Source organism: Corvus kubaryi, unplaced genomic scaffold (assembly GCF_017639235.1).
Source record: "Corvus kubaryi isolate FWS band 111438036 unplaced genomic scaffold, C.kubaryi_AGA036_p1.0 37382, whole genome shotgun sequence".
NCBI lineage: Eukaryota > Metazoa > Chordata > Aves > Passeriformes > Corvidae > Corvus > Corvus kubaryi.
In genome coordinates, this window is record NW_024581124.1 from 7816588 (window position 1) to 7839095 (window position 22508).

General features: G+C 45.5%; 1 protein-coding gene across 1 annotated transcript in view; it reads right to left on the reverse strand.

Annotated features, from left to right (window-relative positions):
* Positions 1-22483, reverse strand: part of LOC121667807 (peripheral-type benzodiazepine receptor-associated protein 1-like) — a 42157-nt gene extending 19674 nt beyond the window's left edge. Inside the window, exons 1-5 of the mRNA XM_042034882.1 lie at positions 21467-22483; positions 17692-17811; positions 14554-14664; positions 12386-12610; positions 11554-11688 (exon numbers count right to left, since the gene is read on the reverse strand). Of these exons, the coding sequence (XP_041890816.1) occupies positions 11554-11688; positions 12386-12610; positions 14554-14664; positions 17692-17811; positions 21467-21469 (594 nt within the window). The 5' untranslated portion in view covers positions 21470-22483. The remainder of the gene's footprint in view (positions 1-11553; positions 11689-12385; positions 12611-14553; positions 14665-17691; positions 17812-21466) is intronic.
* Between the last annotated feature and the right edge of the window lie 25 nt (positions 22484-22508).

Here is a 22508-nt window from a genome sequence, read left to right on the forward strand (position 1 = left end):
GTGAACACTTTGCTCCAGACACCTTTCCTGGTGTACAAAAGACCTTTTTTCAGACAGTAATTTCCAATTTGCTACAGACAGTTCCATCCACACATTACAGCGGATAACCCAGCTGCATTAGGGAAAATTTCCTGTTACTTAGTTACAGGAAATCAGAGTGAGAAAACACCCTTCTCAATAGCAGCATGGGCCCTTAAACGCTATTAAATAAAATGGTATCAAAACATTAACAGCATGGTTGGAATAAGTGTTTTTTTATGTAACAGACTAAATTTTAGTTTTACAAACCACAATGTGGCAAGAGGGGGGGAAGACCACACATCTGAAAGTGGCTAAAAAGTGGGTAAGGAGGAAGGAGAAGGCTTTTCCTTTGTGCTCCCTCAATTGCTGCATCCCTCTGCTGTGTCCAGCTGGATTTTTGGTGAGATTTTTGCTGAGAAGCGTTCGGTGCCTCATTCAGTGAGCTGATGCTCAGGACTTGGCCAGCAGCTCTTCCTGCAGATCAGGGTTAGGGAATGCTCCAGGTGCTCAGTGTCACTTTCAGTGTCACACACTTGTTGCATCAACACTGACAGTTATGTTTACTGAAACGTGGATGTTTGTTTATATGCAGTACACAAATGCTCTGCCTTCAGTATTGTTCACTGCTTTCTGCTCAGAGCAACTCTCCCACAAAGAATCAATGAAACCACCTGAGCCCCACAGACTCCAGTGTGTCACACCAGTGGTGTCAGCAGTTCAGTGGCCTCATTCACTGTTTGATTCTTTGAGTTCTCACCACCACAGACAGCTTGCCTTCCTCTCTTGTTCTGTTTCCTAAATTGTTCTGTCTTATTTTAAGACAAGAAAAAATTGTGCATTTCCAAAACTTGTTTCATTAGGTTATAAAAATATCAGCAGCTTGAAGCTTTATACACTTCATTTCCTTGTAACAGTATCTACAGAAATTAAACAGAAGTTTTTCAAAGGGGAAGTTAGGTTGCAAGCTGAGCATAAGGGCTTATGATAATTAGTAACTATCAATACCAAAGGTGGCAAAACTCTCACTTGCATCAAGCAGCTGGGATCAATATCTACAAAGAAGTCACTGAGCAGGGCTGCTTTACTCTGGCTACATGAGAAACTTCACCTTTTGGAGCTATGAGGAAAAGCTGTGACCTCCCATCACCGAAGGAATTAAGGTGAAGTCCATTTGAGCCATCAGAGCTGTGACAGTCGGTGTGATGTGAAGGACCAGCCCTTCCTCCCAGCTCCCCTCTCCCTTACCAACAGAGGCTGTGCAGGACATTACTCTAAAGTTTGTAAAATCCACGCTGGCATTTCTGCCCTGGTGGGAATCCTCCAGAAGAGCCCAGAGGGCACAGGCAGTGCAGCTGAGACACACATGGCTCATGGCTGACAGGGCAAGAAAAGATCTGCTGTCAGTCATTCAGAAGTTTCATTCTTTCCTTTGTTTGGGTCACCCACTCCTTGCATCCTGAAACAATTCAGGCTGCACTTGCCATGGTGACAGCTCTCCTGTCACTCTGTGACTGTGCAGCACAGGAACAGCAAGAGCTCCACATCCTGAGGAGCTCATCCCTGCCCATGATTAACAGGAACGAGTGCCTTAATAGCAGGTTTCCTTTTAAACACAAAACCATCAGCGGTACCCACCTGCCCCACCAAAGAAACCCCATAAAACTGCTTTACAGTCACCTCTTTGTTCTGATTCTAACTCATCCAGGAGCCACCAACATGGCAACACAGCAGCATTAACTGTACTTAATCTTCAAATAAACCAGAGTTACTAAAATCCCAGGGAGTGTATGGTAAGTACATTTATACAGAAGATTTAAGAGTGTTGAGCAGAGAGACCCTTCCAGCAGAGAGACATTTATAGTTCCAGTATACCCAGCAGGTGAGCAGGCAGCCCTTAGAATACACAAGCTGACTGTAGCCACCATGATTTATGATAGTAGTAATTTTTTTAAAGATTAATACGTTTGCAAACTCATTACAATGAATAGCACACAGCCAGTTAATTTAAAATGGAACAAAAAAGAAAAGTCTGGTTCTAGAAGATCAATACTTCCCCCTCCTCCTTTCTTATATAATGTTTAATTAAGAGAAGCAATACAATGGATTAATGTTAGACCAGGTTCTGCAAACAATATCCATGGATTTCCATTGACCCTGCTGAACGATCCTGGGCAAATAAACCTGGAGCACATCGAAAACTTCTCGCCTGCAAAACAGGCAGAATGATATCAACCATCAGTCTTGAACACTCAGTAAAGAGTTTTCCTACTGAGAAGTGCTATTGCAGACTAAGGGCTACTCCAGACAAAATGAAGGTTCACACAATTAGATTTCAATATGAGATTATAAACTTCTAAGTCTGACATCCTTTAAAAAAAAACCCAACACCCAAAATTCATCCAGTTCTTCCTCATTTCTAACTACAGCTTTCACTGCAAGACCACAGAAGCTCATTGCCACGGAGCCTTCCCAGCAGATAAGGAAAGTGAGGCAGAAGGATCTGCTGTGGCTTATCAGAGAACACACATCAGAGCCACCGACAGGACTCAGCCTCCACAGCCAAATCCTGGCCAGGAAAACAAAATGAGACTGATTTCCTTCAGGGCCAGAGCTGGTCCATCCACAATGGAGTGCTTAAGCTGCACTGGATAGTGTATAAATATGTATAAATATGTTTTAGGCAACAAGAGTGTGAAACTGTACGTGCAGTATGACCAAAAGATGGTTCTGGCTCGGAGAAAGGAAGAGCAGCTCAGTCTGTGAGTGGACACGTTGCTGTCATTTACAGAAGTGCTCCTTCAGCGAACCAGAACCTAATGAATCACCAAGCATTAAAAATTGATCATCCCTACACGGCATTCTTTAAACTTCTGTATTGATTCATGTTTTCATTTTGCATAATGCACCAGAGCCCAATTAAGATCTGTGGGAGGTGAAGGGGTGGGGGCACAAACTGAGAGGTTTTCTCTGTTTGTTCTGTGCTCTGGTCACTTCAAAACTGGGATGAGCAAAGCTATCAGGAAAGCAGAAGGGCTCCTAGCATCCTGAATTTAATATTCATTTGATCATTACCTGGCATGCCAGAGTGTTTAAATCTAACCCCTCCCCTGCTCTGCCCTGCAGGAAAGGCAGCCAGAGCCGACTGCAAAGCATCTCAGCAAAGTAAGACAATTGACCTGACAACCGAGGGCACAAATCTGGTGCCAGAACAAACCATCCACAAGATTTCTACAGTCATTGTACATAAAAAACCTGATCAGACTGTTGGCTTCAGACAGAGCCTTATGTCAGGCCCAGTATGACACAAGCACATTTTCCCAAACTACTTAAAGGTTATGTAATAGAGATCTGCAGAGCATTAGCAGTCACGTGACACGTCCCACTAAGATTTCAAACTGCCACCTACAAAATTTAATTAGCAAGCGGTAAACAAGAGAGAAGGGAAGAAACACACTCCTGGAGCTGACAGGGAAGAGTCTTGAGGTTCTAAACTCTGTGCAGGATTGGGGGCAGGGAAGTGGGGAGAACAGAAAGTCAGACAACAAACAGGCGAAACTGAGCGTCACAGAGGAGGGAAATGCAGTAAACAGGGGCCAGATGCAGCCCTGGAGTGCTGGTTACAGTGACAACTGTGAGCTTCATCCTGCTGCATTCTGAGCACCATCAGCCCCATCCATCTTTAGGAAGTGTTTAGCAGCAGCACACTCCCAGGGACACTGTGCTGTGCTACCCCCCTGCTTGGGAACCGGCACAGATCTATAAAAGTCCTTGCTGATTACCACCAGGGAACATCCCTGAGTGAGAGGGGCAGTGTAGTCACTACAGATGCACTTGCCACACCACTGAAAAGGCACCATGGTACTCCATACAGGAGTAACAAAGAGCATCTTTTCAGCTCTGTAAGAAGGAGGCACAGAAATATTCAGCAGAAGCTGAAAAGGTAAAGTCCCAGAATAAATTCCCTGTTCTGGAGGAATTTAGCCTTGATTTAGGATTTTTCCAAGCCAACCCTAAACAAGTTAACCTGCCTCAAGAAAGGCTTATTTTCCTTTCAAAGTTGGTAAGAGGGGGTTTTATTGTAATTTTTTCCGTCACACATCCAGTGTAAATCTTAATGAGGCTGTCTATAAAAATTATTTATGCTCCCCAGTCAAAGAAAATAAATCAGTCTAGTTCCAGGAGAGGTGGAGCAGGAAAAGGAAATGGGTGCATGTGATGGCTGCCCACCAGCTCACCGTGTTCACATCAAGCCTTGAGGATGCTGTAGGATGATCTTTAAAGGAAAAAATGGAAGATGCTTTCTAACTGTCATTAGCTGAGAGCAGGGAGGAGAATCTGTGCCATGCTGTTACATTCTCAATGCCTTCCTCTTGACTGTACACAGAACACCCTGCACTGCTGCTGCTTGCTGATCAGCAAGCACTGGGCACAGCAATACTTACTGCTCTGGAAATCAAGCCTGTTTGTAACAGAAGAGAGAAAACTTTGTGACAATTATTAAAAAAAAAAAAGCAAATATCAAACCTACAGTCCCATTTCCTCTGTCCTGACACCTGCACTGTAAATGTTTCTACCAGACCACAGCCACCAGCAGGGAAATGAGGCTCTTCACTCCTAACTGAACGTACCCATGAGCACAACAGAGAGTTTAGCTAATCATATGTTATTCCAGAAACCTCCGCACAGATTCGAATTCTTCTGACACTCAGCAGTATTCTTCCACAGATCAACAACACACAATGCAGACTGTCAAGTGATTTATAAGTAGCATCTAGAAGCCTCTGTTGGGATTCAGCATCCTGATGGAAAAAATAGTATTTGGTCTGAAAATCTCATTTCCTAAGCAGATCAAATAAACAGAATGTAGTGGAAAGAGTTCATTATTATTCCCATTTACAGAAGGAGAACAGAGCCCAAGAGATACTAAATGCTTAGCTCAGGGCCATTCACAGAATCCATGGCAGAGCTGGAAGTCCCACTCTGATCTCCTGATCAAGCACCACACCACAAGCACGAGCCAAAGTGTTGAGCCACAAGCCTCCAAGCCACTCTAATTTCCTCACCAAAATCCCAACTACAGGTGGCTTTACAATCATCATTTAATGAATGAACATGCCTCCAACATGTCATTTAATAGGATGGTTCCACCACACTCAGACTTCAATCCCCAGCTGCTGCAGAGGACCCTGAGCTGCTCTGCAGGGCCGTGGCACCACTGGCCCTTCCCAGAGCCCCCTCGGAGCAAAGAAGCCTGACAAGAGCCCTCTTCTCCACTGAGCAGACCCTGGTTTCACGGCACGTTGCTCTGAGGAAGCTGCATTTCCCCAGCACTGTGGCTACACTCCAGTTCTATTTTTAATCATGATATTGGGGTATATTTTTCAATTCTAACAGCAAATGCTGCTCTAACGGAGAAAATGTTGCTGTCAGCAGTACTTCATGACAATCCTCATCTGTGGTGGACAGGCAGCTTACAGAGAACAACAGTCAGACAGGTAATCACCAGTGGCACCAGGTGTTTTCCAGAAAATCTGAAATAGATCTCAGTTCCTTGGTCCTATGCACAGAGAGACTTTCCAAACCATAGAGATGAACTTATCTATACAGCTGACATTGTATCAGAATAGGATATACAGGCTAATGCTGTGAGAGGGGGAAACAAAGGATTTATACAAAATTCCAGTTTAGTCAGAACCTTTTGCTGAATAATAACCCAAAAATAAGTCCCAGGAAAAAAGTCGTGACTAACAGATATTTCAGCTGGTGTAACATATTTCGTAGCAGTGATGAGGGCCTGAAACAATTTCAGTGAAATGACAAACAGCCTTGACTGTCAAACCATGCTTCATTCAACATAAATATTGAAAGGACAGGACAGTGATGCATGACCAACTAGTTTCTCATTACAGAATAAAGTCAGACTGATTTTGGATATTTACTTTTGGCCTGTAGTGGGCCATTAGACACGCGAAAAGGAAACCCCCCAACACCCAAGGATACTAATTATGCTGTGATCACAGGCTTATTTCTCTTGTGGCAACCCAGAAGGGTTCAGACTGCTGTAATAAGCTACTGCCAGCAAGAACACTGTAGTGCTGGTATATTTATTTGATGCTCAGTATCACACACCTAACCTACAGTGGTCACATACACGAGCGCGAGCACATCTAACATCTGTCTACCACAGAGATACATTCAAGGAGATGCACAGTTTGAATCTATGCAGAAGTGCACAGAGCTTGTACAAGTATGGGATTGGCCACATCTGTAGAGAGATGCTTCAGATTTCTGAGCTTGCAATTGTCAGTCAACTAAACCAGCATTTATCAGCCATTCAGACCATTCTCATGCAGAAATCTATGGCACTGCACTGCCCCATGTTTTGCTCCATCTCACTTTTCCTACCCCTAAAACCCATGTGCTGTTTTAGAGCTGTAACTTGGTTATAATTCCAGAAATTTCAAGACATTGCCTTTCTCGAAAAGATGCTCCAGGTAGACAAATATATAAAGTTGGATGTAATAACAGTGCCCCTCTGCTCACTGCCTCTAGCATGCAGTCATGCTGTATTTTAGCTGGCTGGAACTCATTCAGGTATGTAAGGAGGGAAAATCAGGGTTGCTCTCCAGTCTGCAGGCAGCATGACCACCTCACTGATTTCATTTAGAGTCGGTCTTTTCCCTATTAAAAAGGAAACAGTTTGCACAAAGCCACTGACCAGGACCATCAGATCAAAAAGGAATAACAAAAAGGCACCTAAAAAAGACCCAACCTCCTTTAAGGTTCTAGAAGTAGCACATATGTATTTCAAAGGCTGTCTACAGCGGTGAGTCCTGGCTGACATCTGTAATGTTTGATCTGAATTACGTTCTTCATTTGTCAGCTGGGCAGACTTGAAAGCCTTTCTCTAATAAAAATCTAACACCTCCTGATCAAAAAAGCCAAAATACAGAGTGACTACAGCAACTTTCATATCAGTGCCCATATAATGCTATTTTTTATCATATTGGCTTTATGGGAATGCTGTGACTTCCCCTCTACTGCTTGGTCTGTGGTTTTGTATTTCATGCTGTTGCCTTAAGGCAGCTCTTCTATCTTGCTAAGCAATGGTCCTTATTTTTATTTGGATGATATCAATCACAGTATTCCTCCCCTGTCACAGAATACTTGGTGCAATTCTTAATGTCACAACCAGTGGCTTTGCATTTAGGTATTTCTTCAAAATAAATCCAATCCCTTAAGAAGCAGACTCTGTATTTACCAGATGCAGTGTCAAGACTCATTAATATAAGTTATTCTGCTGAGTTATTTTATACACAAACCCTGCATCGCTACCTGCACTGGACAAAACAGCCCAGGCAGTGTTTTACCACTAAAATATCAGGTAGCAGTAGCTTAAAAAAGAAAAACCAAAGCTTTCATATGCACTCAGATTTTCCTCAGTCACAACTGCACTAAGCCCATGTACAGCTGTAATGTCGACCATCACATCACTCCGGGAAAGACACACCTCCCCTGCCCAGCGCCACAAGCAATAGCCAGTTTTGAAAAGCGGTTAATAAAAACCCTGCAGTATCCCCTGTAACACTGAGCACAGCACACTGGTGCATGCTAATTAACTGGTATTTATGGGAATATGCAATCATAAAATGCTATTATTCTGCTATAGGTGCTCGTATGCAGAACAGACATCCCCCCAGTGCTGGGTACGGTGTGTCCACATATACGTGTGTCTGTCTGTATCTTTCTGAAAATCTCGCCGTTCTGTGAAAAAAGGATGAGGTATTTGCTTGCAATCGGTCTAATTTAGCAATAGATGCCAGACAAATGCCACTTATTTTCACGGGCAGTGGCTCTGTGGAAGGGCAGTCACAGTGACGACTTTGCCATGACACGACAATATACATTTGCAAAGCAAACACATTCCGTGGGGATGCACCATGCTGGGGCTGGCGGCAGGGACTGCTACCAGCCACTGTCATCACTAACTTTGCCCACAGACACCACCACGGAACAGAAACACTGCCCATCAAACCTGCCAATATGGCTTTTATTTTATTGGGAACCCTAAAAGTGCCTGGGAAATGACATCAGATTAAACATCGGTCGGAGGGAGGATGGAATAATCTAGCAAGAGTTTAATCCCTTTACCTAGTGCTCGTGCACGATGCACATTTTATTATTCAGAGCAGCACCCAGAAGCAAAGATCCAGTGAAGGGCATCACCAAATTGCTGCAGAATAATAAAGTTTGCCTGCCTCCGATAAGAGTTACTGATGCATCGCCGCCCGCCGAGAGGGGATTCTCCCCCGGCACACGCATCCCCATCCCCGCCACCCTCCCGGGGCCCGCAGAGCCCTGACCAGCCCCGGCTGTTTTCAGGGGGGGTGGAATCTCAGCGTACCTGGGCTCAGGCGCTGCCGAGGGCGAGCAGGACGGTGCCGGGGCCGCGGTGCGGGCGGCGGGGCCGTGCGGAGGGCGGCAGCTCCGGGCGCCGCTCGGTGCCGGCGCTTCACGGGCGCGCTGCGGGCGGGCAGGCGGGGAGCCGCCGCGCCAGCATCATCGCCGTGCACGGCCGCCCGAGCCTATGAGGCGGCAGAGCTCGCTCGCAGCCGCCCCAAGATGGCTTTCCCCGCTCGCCCCTGCCCGTCTCACATGGCCCTGGCCCCGCAGCGCCGGGATGCGCCGCGCCGGGAGCCGCGGATGCGCCGCGCCGGAGGGGCCGCGGGGGAGGCGGCTGCGGGCAGCGCTGATGTTCCCTCCGGGTAATGCTATCGCAGGATCTTCGCAGTAGGTCATCTGTGGCCTACTGGCACGAACCAATGAACTGTAAATGTGAGCGGCAATTTTTTTTTTTCCGCTGCCCGGCCTGCCCAATGGAAGGCGCGGAAGCTCCGATGCAGAAGGGAATTAAGGCAGATTACCTGGAGCATCCCAACCATTCTGCCGCGCCTCTTCTCGGGGAAACTGGGGGCAACGCATTCGCAAAAAACTTCTAAGGTGCAACAGCATCTCCCCAGCAGGCAGAGGGAGATGCTGTAAGGGGATACAGGGAAAAATTTTAAATAAATCAAATTTTAGAAACCCAGCTTCAATAGTTTTCTCATTGTTTTTTGCTCCCAGTTTCTCCTGAGCACAGATGATCTAAGTGACAGAATCTGATCACTTTGGGAGTGCATTCACTACAACATAACTGAATTCTCCAGGCTGATGAAGGTTAAATCATCAAGAAAACATCGGAATTATACTGAGTGGTGTTTCCATATTTTCCTTTTAGTATTTTACAGGGGAAGGAAATACTTTAACAGAATTCAATAAAATAGTGCCTCGAGAGCGCAGTATCTAGAGAAATGCATCCCTCAATTCAGTAAGGTCTTTCCTACAGTCCCTTTTCAGATACCAGTCTTCCTCCCATAGTTTTGCCCACAGGCATAATGAGGAAGAGGAGGAGAATTTTCAGAAAAGTTTGGCATTAACAAAAGAAGGCAGATTTCCCCTCAAGCCATAGCTCTTTATGAAGTTGAAGTGCACGGGGAGCACCCTGCTCTCCAGGAACTGCCAGCATCTGCTGCTTCTCTGGAAGGAATTAGGAGCCATGGAAGAAGGATTTGTCTGATGATCTCTCTCTCAAGTTTTGTCTTACCTGGATTTCCAGTTCACTATCAGTGTGAACCCCTGAACCAGGATCTTTACTAAACAGCTGAGGAATCATTCCACACTGGCCTTATCTGTACTTCTGGGTGCAGCAGCTCCATCTGTTTGAGCACCTCACCCAGACCATGGCCCCCAAAGCTTCCAGCAGCACGGAGAACCACCACTCCCACTTGGATGAGACACACTTCTCTTCAGAGGTCTAGAATTCAATCATGGACACAGTGTGATCTGCAAAGCAACTGGCTGCTGCTGGAAAAATCTGTCCCTCATTATATGAATGAAACAGCCAAGGATCTGATCCCTGGTGATGTGATACTGCAGGAAAAACAGATGAGGAGAAGGTTTATAGACAATCTGTGCTTCCTTCCCTGTAGGTCTGCATTGGCACATTCTAGAAAGACCAGAATTTTCTGAATGACAAGTCCAAGATCTAAAAATAAGGTCCCCAAGACCTCTCTGCTGTGCAAATCTCAGCCCCAAATGACCTTCCCTAAGCTTACTCATGACTGTAGCAGGAACAACAAAACTCTGGCATTTTCTGAGGGAAAATGCATTTCCTAGCCAGGTTCATATGTTCATTCCCAGATTAGATTATGGCTCTAATCATCAGGCAAGGCACTCTTTCTTTTATAACCAGTTTGTGCCATAAATGACTTTTTTTTTTTTTTTAAGTCTAATTTTGGCAAGTCAGATTTTCTTCCCTCAGTTGAGCTACAGGCAAGCTTCAAACTGAAATGTTCCTTCCGACTGTATCGGCACTCACCACACTGTGCTTCAGCACCAGGCACAGATCTGCAGCATACGACACAAAGTGGGACCAGAATATTCCAGGTGGCACATTTGGGAGATCTGTCTTGTCCAGGCTGGGGACTGGAGGAACATGACTGTTCCCTCCTGTGCATTTGTACAAACAAACCCAAACCTTGCTAGGCCAGCCTGATACTTGAAAATCTGTCAGATCACTGTAAAATGTTGTTATTGACATGTTACACTGAGCCAAGCCAGCTCTTCCAATTCCTGTTCATGGGTGGGTTTGAAACGTGTATCTCTGTACATGGGGTGTGTGGGTACATACGTGGATAAAATATGCAAATTACCATAAACTTTCTGGAAGCCTTGTTTTTAAAATATGGAAAATTTTATGAATAAATTTGATCAAGACACTCTGAAAGTAAAACAGGAACCAGTTTTTTAAACTACCAGTACAGACTCACTGCTGTGAAGGTTTTAAAACATATTCTTTGTCTCAAGAACATGCTTAGCAATTTGAGTCATAAAAATTTGACATATGCAACTTGTTATGCCACAGCAGATGAGAACTGACATTTTACTGGAACTGAAAGATGTTAGGGCTTTATTATCATAAATATTTTATTATTAATTTGGTAGTTTATCTGGCCAAATATCAGCATTACAGATATAGCTTGATAATAATTTTTTCTGGCTGCAGTTATGCTGTTGATGGGCCACCAGCATGTAGGAAATATATAATATACATAACAGTTTCGCTGAAAGAAAGGGAATCACAGCTCTGTGTGCCATGTAATCCCCCAGTATCACAATCCCAAAAGAATGACCCTCCCTTCTGATAGACGTTCTTTAGAGAAATAGAGAACAAAAGACATTTCTGTAGATGCTAAGGGCTCTATGAAATACCATTTTAGCTTTTAATTTGTAACTTTTCACAGGCTAGAATGAATTTCGTGTCCTTTCCAGTCTGAGTTACATGGAACAATTATTTAAAATACGTCCTAAGAGGTGAGTTTTCCTCTCAGTCCCCTTCGTATGAAAAGCCAGTCAATAAACCAAAACAAATGGAGATAAAGCCTCCCCTTGCTAACTGCACTTTTTGAACGAAAAAACAATAAAGGAGCTCACCTTCCCTGCTGCCAGGACACGCCCAGGGCCTGCTGTGGAGACGAAGGCCAGCTGTCTCTGAAGCCACAGCAGCTCCTTCTGAGACTGCCTCAGTAACTCCTCGGTGTCTCCTGGCATCTGCCCCAGCAGCCCTTCCTGCAGCACAGGAAATTCTCCATTTCTCTCTTGTCAAATACATGGGAACGGGGACATAGATCTGTCACAGCTGAGCCTCGGACTAAACAGCAGCATCTGCTGTAGCCATGGATCCAGATTTCTGCAGGTCAGTTCCCGTGTTTAACCCAAGAATCCTCTGCCCCCTAAAATCAATCTGTCCACAGCGGCAGCAGCAGGACATCCTGCACCCCAGGCACCCCAACAGCTCAGGCAACTTCCTCTGGCTGATCAAGCCAGGTTAGGTAGGGAACAAGCTGGGCAATCCCAGCCTTTGGCAACTGGAAGTTGTTCCTCTCACGTGGTTCGTTGCTGTACAGAGGGCTCAGAGATGCTGCTGGGAGGGCACAAAATTGGTACAAGACAATGCCAAGAAGGGTTTGATGGTGGGATAGCGAATATGAAGTACAGGAATGCCACTGAGAATTCCAAAGTACAAGCTTATATCCTCAGTGGAAGTCTTGACTTGAGTCTAAACCAGAAGTATTGTGAATTCAGACCCACACTCTCCTCCACACTGGATAGCTTATTGGTATTAAATATTGTGTAAATTGTCTGTTTGAGTGAGAAATGGACAGATAAATATTTTGAGTCTAAAACATCTATCAATAAACTACTTTCAATGTAACTGTTTACCAGCACAGTTCGGTATTAAGAATAGAACTGGATTTTTACCTACCCTCAGGCATCCCAGCTGATTTTGGAGCTCCTCACACTCCCCTTGCAGCAGCTGGATCTCCAGATCTTTTATGCTTTCGGATTGTTTGTTGATACTTCGCAGATGTTGAGACTTAACATTGACAAAGTGCATTTTCTGCTTTAGAGGCAGAGCTCTGGTGATTGTTTTTGTGATGACAGCACTGTTATTGGATGACAATGTCAATGAAGTTGAAGGGTTGACAGCCTGGTAAGGAGAAAATACATTTTTCATGTCATTCCTGCTAAAGCTTTGTCTGAAGGAAAGAATTTAATTCAAATTCTTTCAAAAATCATAGCATAAGTGCTTTATTTGAAAAATTTTCTTCCTCAGACATTTCATTCAAGCTGTGACTAAGAGACAATCTTGCTTGATCAATCACAGCTAAAGAGATTGGGATAACACAAAGGAATGAAAAGCAGACAGTTTATTTTCTTTTCTGTTTCCCCCTCAGTGCATCGCCGCCGGCCGCGCTCGGTGGCCGCGGCGGTGCCGCTGCGCTCGCCACTGGATGGCAACCGAGCGCTGCTGCTCGGCCCCTGCGCCCCCCCAGCTAATTAGGAAATTAGCCTGCTGCTGCTGAGCCTGCAGCTCGCCCGGAGCTCCGGGATGCCGCATTCCCGAGGCTGTGCCGGAGCACGGCAAACCCCGCCCGGGAGCAGCGCTCCGAGCTCGCAGCGCTCCGAGCTCGCTGGGCGGGAGCGGGGGGAAACTGAGGCTCGCTCGCAGCGCAGCGGATGGGAGAGCCCAGGGCTGGGAGCGACCCCGGGGCTGGCTGCTCCCGCTGCCCGCACCCGGGGGCTCCAGGGCCATTTCCCACCGTTCTCCCCTCACCCTCTGCAGGTTTTGCCCTTTCCTGGGGCCCGGCTGTGCCTGCGCTGGGGTCAGCTGGAACCAGCCCCGGCTCTGGGCACTGCATCCGTCCCATTCCTGCGTTTGGGATCTGCTCCAGGGGTACCTGACCCATCCAGGCTGCCTTTGTGGGGATGCTCGGCGTGCTCCAGCCCAGCCCAGCCCAGCAGCCCCTCCCTGGGGAGGGAGGGGGCTCCTGATGTGACCAAGGTACAGCTGTGCCAACTGGAACAGCTCACACTGACTCGGCATCTTTAAAGCAAAAAAGGCTCCAAATTTTGAATGATGGAAACCGCTGCCCCAAACTGGAATGGGGGCAGAGTCCCACAGACTGATCCCGACACTGGCCTCCAGCAGGTCCATCAGGAGCCACTCCCCAGCACGCAGCTCCTGGGTGCCAACAATTGATTTTGTTGTGAACGAAGAGAGTCAGGAAAGCAGAACCAACCTGAGGTGTGTTGTATCTGCTAAATCTGCACAGGAATATTTAACTGGTGACTTTCTTCTATTAGGCATTAAAGCGTTGAGTAAATGATGCAGTAAAAAGTCTGACAGTTGCCAAACACTTAAGTGTTTATCGATTTTTTTTAAAGCATTTTTTTATCATGTTTGTATCTGCTGAAGGGAGAAGCATTGAAAGCTCTGGAGAGAGGATCCATTAGTGAACAGAAGAGGTGAATCAGAGGAAACATCAGGTAAAGTTTTTATCACTGAGGCACCCCAATGTCACTGGCAAAGCAGTTTCTCTGTCGGCAACAGGGCTGTGCGTCCATCTCGAGGGCATCCTGGGTTATCCTCACTGCTTCCTTCTTCCATGCCAGCCTCAGACTCAAGGGTTTTTGGAAAGATGTTGATCCCCCTCTTGCACAAGCCACACGTGCAAACAAATATGCAGGAATCATCACAAAAGGCATTTAACATCAGCATCTAATTTCTTTATTGGGGGATCACTTCAAATTGACCAATATTTTAAATTAGGTATCTTACAATAAAAGCAGTAAATAACTCCAATTAGAAGAGTAAAAAGGAAAAGTCATAATGGGATGGTCCTGTAATCGGTTAACATCCACAACATAACTCCTAAAACTGCAGAGAGTTACGTAACTTGTGCTGGACCATGAAACAAACATACCAGGGAAGCCAAACCCGAGATAAATCTCTGTGTGCCCTGTGCCAGGCAGGGTGCAGACAGTTGTTTCACCTGACATTTATCACCTCTGGATCGTGTCAATGCCATGAGAGATGTCTCAGCAACTGGCAGGAAAGCACTGGAAGGTTTCAGAGCGTGTAACACTCACCTTGCTCTTCTTAACATTTACTGAGCTGCTCTTCTCTTTGCTTCTGCCCTCAGGTCTGCGGTGTGGAGACTTCCCAGATGTTTGTTTTACTTTCTTGTTGCCCTCTCTGGACTGTGGAACAAAATCCATCAGCAGCTTATTAAAATGCTTTAGAATAGATCTGAAATATCTCAGTGATGCTGTTGGTCTTAAATCAATTTGCTCTCGCACAGTGAAGTCCCGTTGTCACTGTAGAGCCCAGGAGAGCTCGTGGCACCGGGCAGGACAGGGCAGGTCTCAGTCCCTGCTCCCCTCCTGGCCCCGGGCAGTGCTCGCTGTGGTGTGAGCTGTGCTCCTGCGGGGGACAGGAGGGGACACCCCTGCAGCCCCAAGGACTGGAGGCATTATTAGGAGCGGTTTGTACCCTGCACGGGCTCTGTGGCCCTGTCAGTCTCAGGAAGACTCTCGTGCTGGGTTTGCCTGGGAGATGGATGGAGCACAGGGATGTCAGTGGCTGCACTGCCCCATCAGACTGCTCGGGCTGCGGGGGCTCCTTCTGCGGCATCCCTGGAGCTGGGTGGGGCACGGCAGCTCCCGGGGAGGGCCCTTTGTTCCTCTGCTGCTCCCAGTGTGGAGCACAGGGTGCAGCGTGAACAGGCAGTGCTGGTTTAAGTGGGCTGGATATTTTAGCATTGATTCCTTTTCAAAATGCCAGGATACTGCTGAAGGACAGGCCAAATTCACAGCGTGCTGCACGCAGGGTAAGCCAGTCTCGCCTCCCAGAACTTACAGACCTAAACAAACATCACCAAGCACGTGGGGAATTGGCCTCACGCCTCCCTGCTCACTTCGGGGCAGCTCAGCACTCCTTCCTCCAGGAAGGTTGGTGCCTCTTTCCTCGGTTCATGGATGCTGAGCTGGGCGCTCCACTAGGAAATGCCCCCCGCCCCTCGCTCTGTGCGCGCCGTAGGCACTGGCACAGCAGCTGCTTTCTCACTTTACGTAACATTTAATCTTGTGTAGCCAAGACCGCTCCCAGAGGGTAAACAAAGTGACTGAGATCTCTTTTTCCAAACACCACTACCCTTATTTCCATCTCTTCTCTGCTGATGGTGAGTCAGGCTGTCTCTATTTGGCCAGCATGACTTGGTGTTCAGTCCCGTTTGAGGTGTGGATCTCATATTTGAGGAAAGTTGAACCTTGCAGTACCAAGCAAGAAGGTCTTTTTGGAAAAGGAAGTTTGGAGTCTGTTCTTTTCTCTAGTCAGATCTCAGAATGGTCTAATTACTGACCCTTTACAGCAATTCAGTTCAGCTTTTATTGTTCTCTGCATTACTGCACTGTGTTGTGGCACTGTGGGTGTCAGTGTGTGAGAGCAGAACCTTTAAGGTTATAAAGCTGTCAGTGGAATGTTCCCCTTTAATCTCAGAAAAGATATTTTAATGCAGTTAAAATAATGCCACATTTATTTCTAGTATAAATGGTAGGGAAGTCAACAAGGGCACTTATTTATATCTGTGTAGGATGAGCAGAATGCTCAATGGAAACCCAAGAAAAGCATCGTGGCCCAGAGGTCTGAGTCACTCAGTGCTCAGCACATGCTCCCCTCAGCAATGAACCAGCTTTGGTGAGGAGAATCACAGAAAGCAGCTATGTGACCTAACCCCAACTCTCGTGTATGGATATCCAATCCAGCTGGATTGCAGGGAAACAGAGAATTGGCCTTTATTTTCTCCAAACTCACCTGAAGTTTATGGTAATTCCTGTTATTTTAGGGATTAAAAAAATTAATAGATCCACTGTGATTAAAAATAAATATCAACACTTGCTGAATTCTTTTGTCCTGTGAATTTTTGTTTTCTTCCTAAGACTGATTTGTTCCATGGTTTTATTTGCCTCATATTGGAAGGAAAACCATGCCCAAAAATACATTAGGGGGTACTGTATAAATGGGAACTCTGACAAAATCTATTTATAAATGATTTCAAAGTCAAGAGAGCACAAGTGTGCCCAGCTGTCAGGCCTTGGGCCTGAGCAGAGCATCAGAGCTCTCCCCCAGCCTGTCCTGGCAGACAGAGGGGGACCTGGATCAAATCTTCAGGGACAGGGCGAGATTACTGTAACCCAAAATTAACCTCCCAAATTAACTCACCCGCAGCTGGCAGCTCTCCAGCTCTGTGTCAGAAATGCCCTTCACTCAATACTCTGCTAAGCACTTTGAAAACCTGCTGAAGGAACTTGGGTGGTTCTTATGATGGTTCTGAACCTAATTTTAGGGGAACTTTTTTTAAATCCTGCCATCGGTGACTATTGAGGAACTGTGTAGATACGTGCTGAGAAATAGCTCTGTATTGTAGGAGAAGTCTAAATGCAAATTAATTTATTTAAAAATCTGTGTAGCACTTGGTAGGCAGCTCAGGAGGCAGGGACTGGTTTTTAATGTGGGGAACATGAAAAGGAGCTGTAATTATTTTTAACAGTGACTGTTGAGAATGTTTGCATTGGGACAGTAACATCTGTTCACCACAAATGGGGATATCAGATGTGGGGAATATAAAGACAGACCAGGCAAGCCTTGCAGGAAACCCAGGAGAGAGACACAGATATTAAACTAGAGTCCTTACTGTGGATTATTTGTTGTGGGGATAAACATATTTCCTCATCTGAAGTGCAAGGAGCTGGTTTCCAACAGCTGCATCGTTCAGGCTTACGAGGACACCCAAACTGACCTGGTATCAAAAGCTCCACAGGCTCTAGAGCAACTTCTCTTTCATAGAATTGGCATTGTGATTACAGCCACGACACAACCAAAATACTCCCAGAGGAGCTGTGTAAAAGTCGTGGCTTTGGAGCTCACAGGTAGCTGCATTCTGATTCTGCTTCTTGTCCACACTTCCTGTTTCAAAAAGCATCTCCACTTTTCAGCTCTCTACCAAGCTGTAGGACTTGGGGGTTTCATTCATTGTTTTGCATACGAGAGGCACATCCTACTCCAGAAAGCATTTTATGAACAAGGCTCTACACAGTTCCTCTACACGGTAAGATTTTAAAAAATGCTTATTTAAAATAGTTTCCTATAACCCCACCCCTCCAAAAGGAAAACCCAGGCAAGTTTTCAGACAAATTCTGGTACGCCCTGGATTGGAAATGGTTACTCACCACTTTGTCTTCCACTTGGTCTTTAGTCAAGGGCTTACCCACTTTTGAAAGTGATTGATTTGCCTTGGGGGAATCCAGCACAGAATAGCCCTGATCCACGATGTGACTGATAGCCTTCTTCTGCAACAGAGGGAAAGTGGCTTGAGAGCATTTAACCCTCTAGAGAGAGCCTAAATTGGCTTATGGGACTTCTGACTTTTAATAAAGTCAGGCAGCTTCATTTCACAAGCCACAGCTCCAAGGTAACAGGCACAGTACTGGGATATTTCCTCTTTCCTTTCCATGTGCCTTTGCTTCCTCCTTCCCTGCCAGAGCACTCAGAGCCTGTCTTGCATCCTCCAGCTTTGGAGATGCTGGGTGAGTTTTCTAAATGGAAGCAGCTCATTTGCACTTGTGCAGGTATTTCAGAATCTCACTTTATTTATTCATAATTAACTGTAAGCTCACTATTTAAATGCATTTCTTTTAGATGTTTTTGCATAGTAGCCACCTGAAACCCAACACAGTATTGCTTAATAAGCCTTTTGAACTTTTAACTTTTATAATCTTCTAGGAGGGTCCTACATTATATATTTTAAATATACTCCAGTGAAATAAAGATGAACTCCTCTACATGCTGTTTGCCTCAGGGGAACAGAAGGAGGTGGGAGATGAACCACCCCTTGCAGCGTCTCTTGGAGTCAGTGGAAAGAGTCCTATGGGAATTGATTTGACCCTAAATAAATGGCCAGTCCCTCTGAGGCGCAGGTTTTCCTCACTGGTTTCTCACCATCCTCACCCACTGCAACCCGGAGCAGCGACACTTCCCTGGTGCAGGAGGAACCCCCGGCCAGTGACAAAAGATGCATCTCCCCAGGGAGCTTCTGCTGTTTGGGCACTGCTAACGATGTGCTTAAGTAGGATTGTTTATTTTAGCAGCAAAGTTCACAGATGTGGTGAATTTTTTATTAGATACTAAAATGTTAACGATGCTCTGAGTTTCTCGTGCACAAATGAGCTCTTTTCAAAAAACCTTACACTTGAAACGTAATCATCATGGCTCCCAAAACGAAAATAAACTGCAAGTCAAGCTTCAGCTCCAGAAACATCAGTGGACTAATGCATGTATGTAAATATCCAGCAGTGCCTTTACAGGAATGAGGCCACAACAGCCTTTAACAGGTGCAGCTTCATTTCTTTTGTTCCACATCACACTGAAGAAGCCTGAACCTAAAAGCCCCCTGCTCCTACCGAAGTGAGCAGGTGATTCTCATGTGACAAGCAATGCCCAGAAGAGGGCCCAGAGTTGTGCTTTACAGACAGCACAAAAATGCAACGTTTTCCTAAACAAAAAAATGTGCAAAGTAAACATAGAGAAAATTGTATGGCGACACCCTGAATTATTGAACGGCTAGCTATGCAGAAAAAACATAATTAAAGGGTCTCATTATCTTCTAAATAATCATTGTAAATAATGCTTTAGATAATTACTTCATTAATTCTCAAAACACTGGCTTTTATTCTCCTCTGAGATTCTACCCACTATCTCTACTCCGAATAAATTGCCAAAAGGGAAAATCAAAAGCAGAGCAAGCAAGTGAGCTGGAAATGCAATGTGTGCTTGTATGAACTGATTCAAACCCAGGATGTTTTGAAATGGTTTTTTTTGCAGATTTTCAGATGGTTAAAAGCAGTTTGTTTGGATTTTTTAATGCATGTATTTCTTTCTTCGGATTGCTCTCTGCTGCAGTCAGACTCCCTTGCTTGCAGCTATATTTACCCACTTAAGGATGGTTGGCAGCAGCGTGGATAGAACCAAGATTAGTCTTTGTCACGGATGACTGTCCCTCTTAAGTAAAGCCACATCCTGCCATTTTTCTTCACTACAAATACCACAAGGTACATTCAATATTAAAAGAAATTATGCCTCTAAAAGCCACAGCCTAAACAAAAGGAAAGCCAGAGCAAGACAAGAAATGGGCAGAAAATCTAAGACCCACAGTTTGGTGGCTCAATAGCTAAGAATGTCTGCATTTGGAAAAGAATCTTTTCTTAACAGCATTCTGTCAGTGCCGCCAGTAATTAAAGTAATGGCATAAAAAAGCGACAAACATTTTTCTGGTCGAGTCCCAAGTCAATCTGGAGCACTGCAGAAGGCTGAGACTTACCAGCCATGGTATTTTAAAAGGCCTTTACCAAAAGTTCATTAAAGAAATTAAGTAGCAAGAGGAAAACAGCAGATCAAGTCAGAAACCACCCAACCCTGAGATGGAAAGGGCACAGCAAACAAATCAGCAGCATTTGAAACTCTCAAAAGGCAATTAGTCTGCACAAAGGCGATTACTGGAATTTTGAAAAGGGAGGTCAGCAGCAACCACAAAGTCTAGAGAGAACTGAGACATATTTTGGGAAATTGAATACTTTTTTTGTGCTTTTTTGGTGTTTGTGTTATGCTTTTGTGGGTTTTTTAAAATAAAATTACTCCAGTAGTAAGGTCACGTTTTGCTGTAGTACATGTCAAAGGTCCTACAATATTTGCTGCAAATGTAGAAGCTTCAGGTTTTTCTCCTTTTCACCCCATCCACCCAGAGCTCCCTCAGTGACACAAAGCTGCCACAGGACCTTCCCCAAAGCTCTCAGAGCAGGTAGGGCAGTGAGGCGAGAGAGCTGCAGCTCTCGGGAATGAGATGTTCTCTCAAGCTTTCAGTTGATGTTGCAGAGGGGACTGGAGCTTAATTGCTCTCACTAACTACGCTTCAGGTCTCAGAGCTTTTCCCTAGACTCGGGTCCAGACTGGTAGCTGTGCTTAAATCAGAAATCCCAGGGAAGGCCCGGAAGAATACAATTAGAACTAATTGTGTTTTCTGAGCGCCTTTCCACCCCACTGAAATTTGCAGCATTGAGTGCACATGGCTGAGAGGGAGCTTGGAATTAAATGGCTTTGTCTGCCCCACTGCCAGCATTAAAGGGTTTGCCTTCAACTTTTTCAATATAAAACCCAGCTATCAATTAAAAACAGAACAGGGCCCAGCCATGCTTTTAAGGGCCAGCACCCTTCCTGACCAGCAGCCTGGTTTGGATCAGGGACAGAACACGGTCAACCTGCCAAGTCATATCCTGGCCACTGCACATCACCTACATTGTGGCCAAATTCCTGGAGCTGTGTGGGAAATACTTCTGGAAAACCCTCATGAGACCCCTGCAGGGGGAAATGCTGATTAAGTTCATGAAACCAATTGCACGAACTTCAAAAGACTTGCCTGATGGCAGAAACATTGCTGAGGGTTATACAAGGCTCAAAAAACTAAAAACCTTTCAAGTACAGGAACAGAACAGTTGTGTGCAGTACTAACCAAATCACCCTGTCAAACACATACTGAAGCTGCCCCTGCAAACACCACATAAAGGACTGTCAGGTGAGCTGCTACACACACAGCACCTCTGCCCGGTTCCACTCTCTCAACTCAGTCTCACCTTAAATCCAGTTTAATGTTGGCCAGCTCAATTTACTTTCAATTGACAGTACCTGGCAGAGCCTGACCCAACCAAGCGTCACGTTCTCTCAGAAGTATGGATACAGGAAATTCAATTTGGTATGCAAAATAATCCATGTCTTCTTCCTACTTAGTGCTACATCTTGGTAGCTATTTGCATCATCTTAGCCATTTTCTAGGAACTATTTACTCTTGAGCATTAAAATCCTTCTTTCCCCTCTTTGCAGTAAAAAGGACTGAACTGCCAACAGCAGCCATGGTTCCTCACAGCACGCAAGCACAAGGACCTTGTCGGTACTTACCATTTCTATGTATTTCCCTTTGTAAAAACCCTTATTCCAGAAGTACTTTCAATCTTCAGAACCTTATTGCAAGTGCTTATTAAATGCTCTTTTTACTCCCAGAGCTCCCTGGTGAGTGCCCTGCTGGTGCAGAGGAGCTCCGGGGTGACCGAGGCGGCTCAAGGGCTGCGGTGGCACCGGGGCCAAACCCCGCCCGCGGCAGCAGAGCCCGAGCCCCGCGGCTGCCCCGTGCAGGGTGCCAGGGCTATTACCAGAGGGGCCTGGGTTATTTCCAGAGGGGCCTGGGTTATTTCCAGAGGGGCCATCCGAGCCACATGAACACATCAAACCAAATTTAACACTGCGTAACCTCAGGCTTTAGATTCACACCCCAACCGCCCCCCTGGGAATGCCCCAACACAACCCGACACAAAGCCCACATCCAAACTGCTCTCAAAACCACACCAAACACAACTTTTATTTTTAAATAATGTGATTTTTTTTTAAACAGAAGCATCCTTCCTCATAGGCAGCAGTTTCCTCCTTTCCCTTTGTCTTCTCAATTTTATCAGGCTTCTATTCATCAAAACTCACACAGTGCTTTGATAAACAAACCCTCCTTTCCCTAAAACTCTGTTCTCTGTTTTACATGACACAGCAGAGGCAGAATTAAGGCAGAATAACAGCTTTAGCTGATTCTAGAGATTCATTCCTGTCCAGCTTTGGTGCCTTCCCCCAGCTGGTGAGAGGCAGCAGCTACCTGTATTTTAAACAATCTGAGCATTTTGGTCATACTGAACTTTGTAAGAGCAGCTATGTAACATTTTCCCTATGTTTCTACTGACAGGTAGTCATGAACTGGTCATTTTCCACATGCTTTGGCATAAACTCTGCATGCAAACCCTCACTGCTCTTAGATTGTTACAGGAGTCGTCACAAATTATTTCTATATGAAGAGAGCACTCACTCAAATGAAACCTTGGGGGTTCTCACCTCAACATTTCTCTGAAAAAGTTCCCCGATGGGCACAGCTTAAATTAATAAATCCGAATATTTTCTTCAT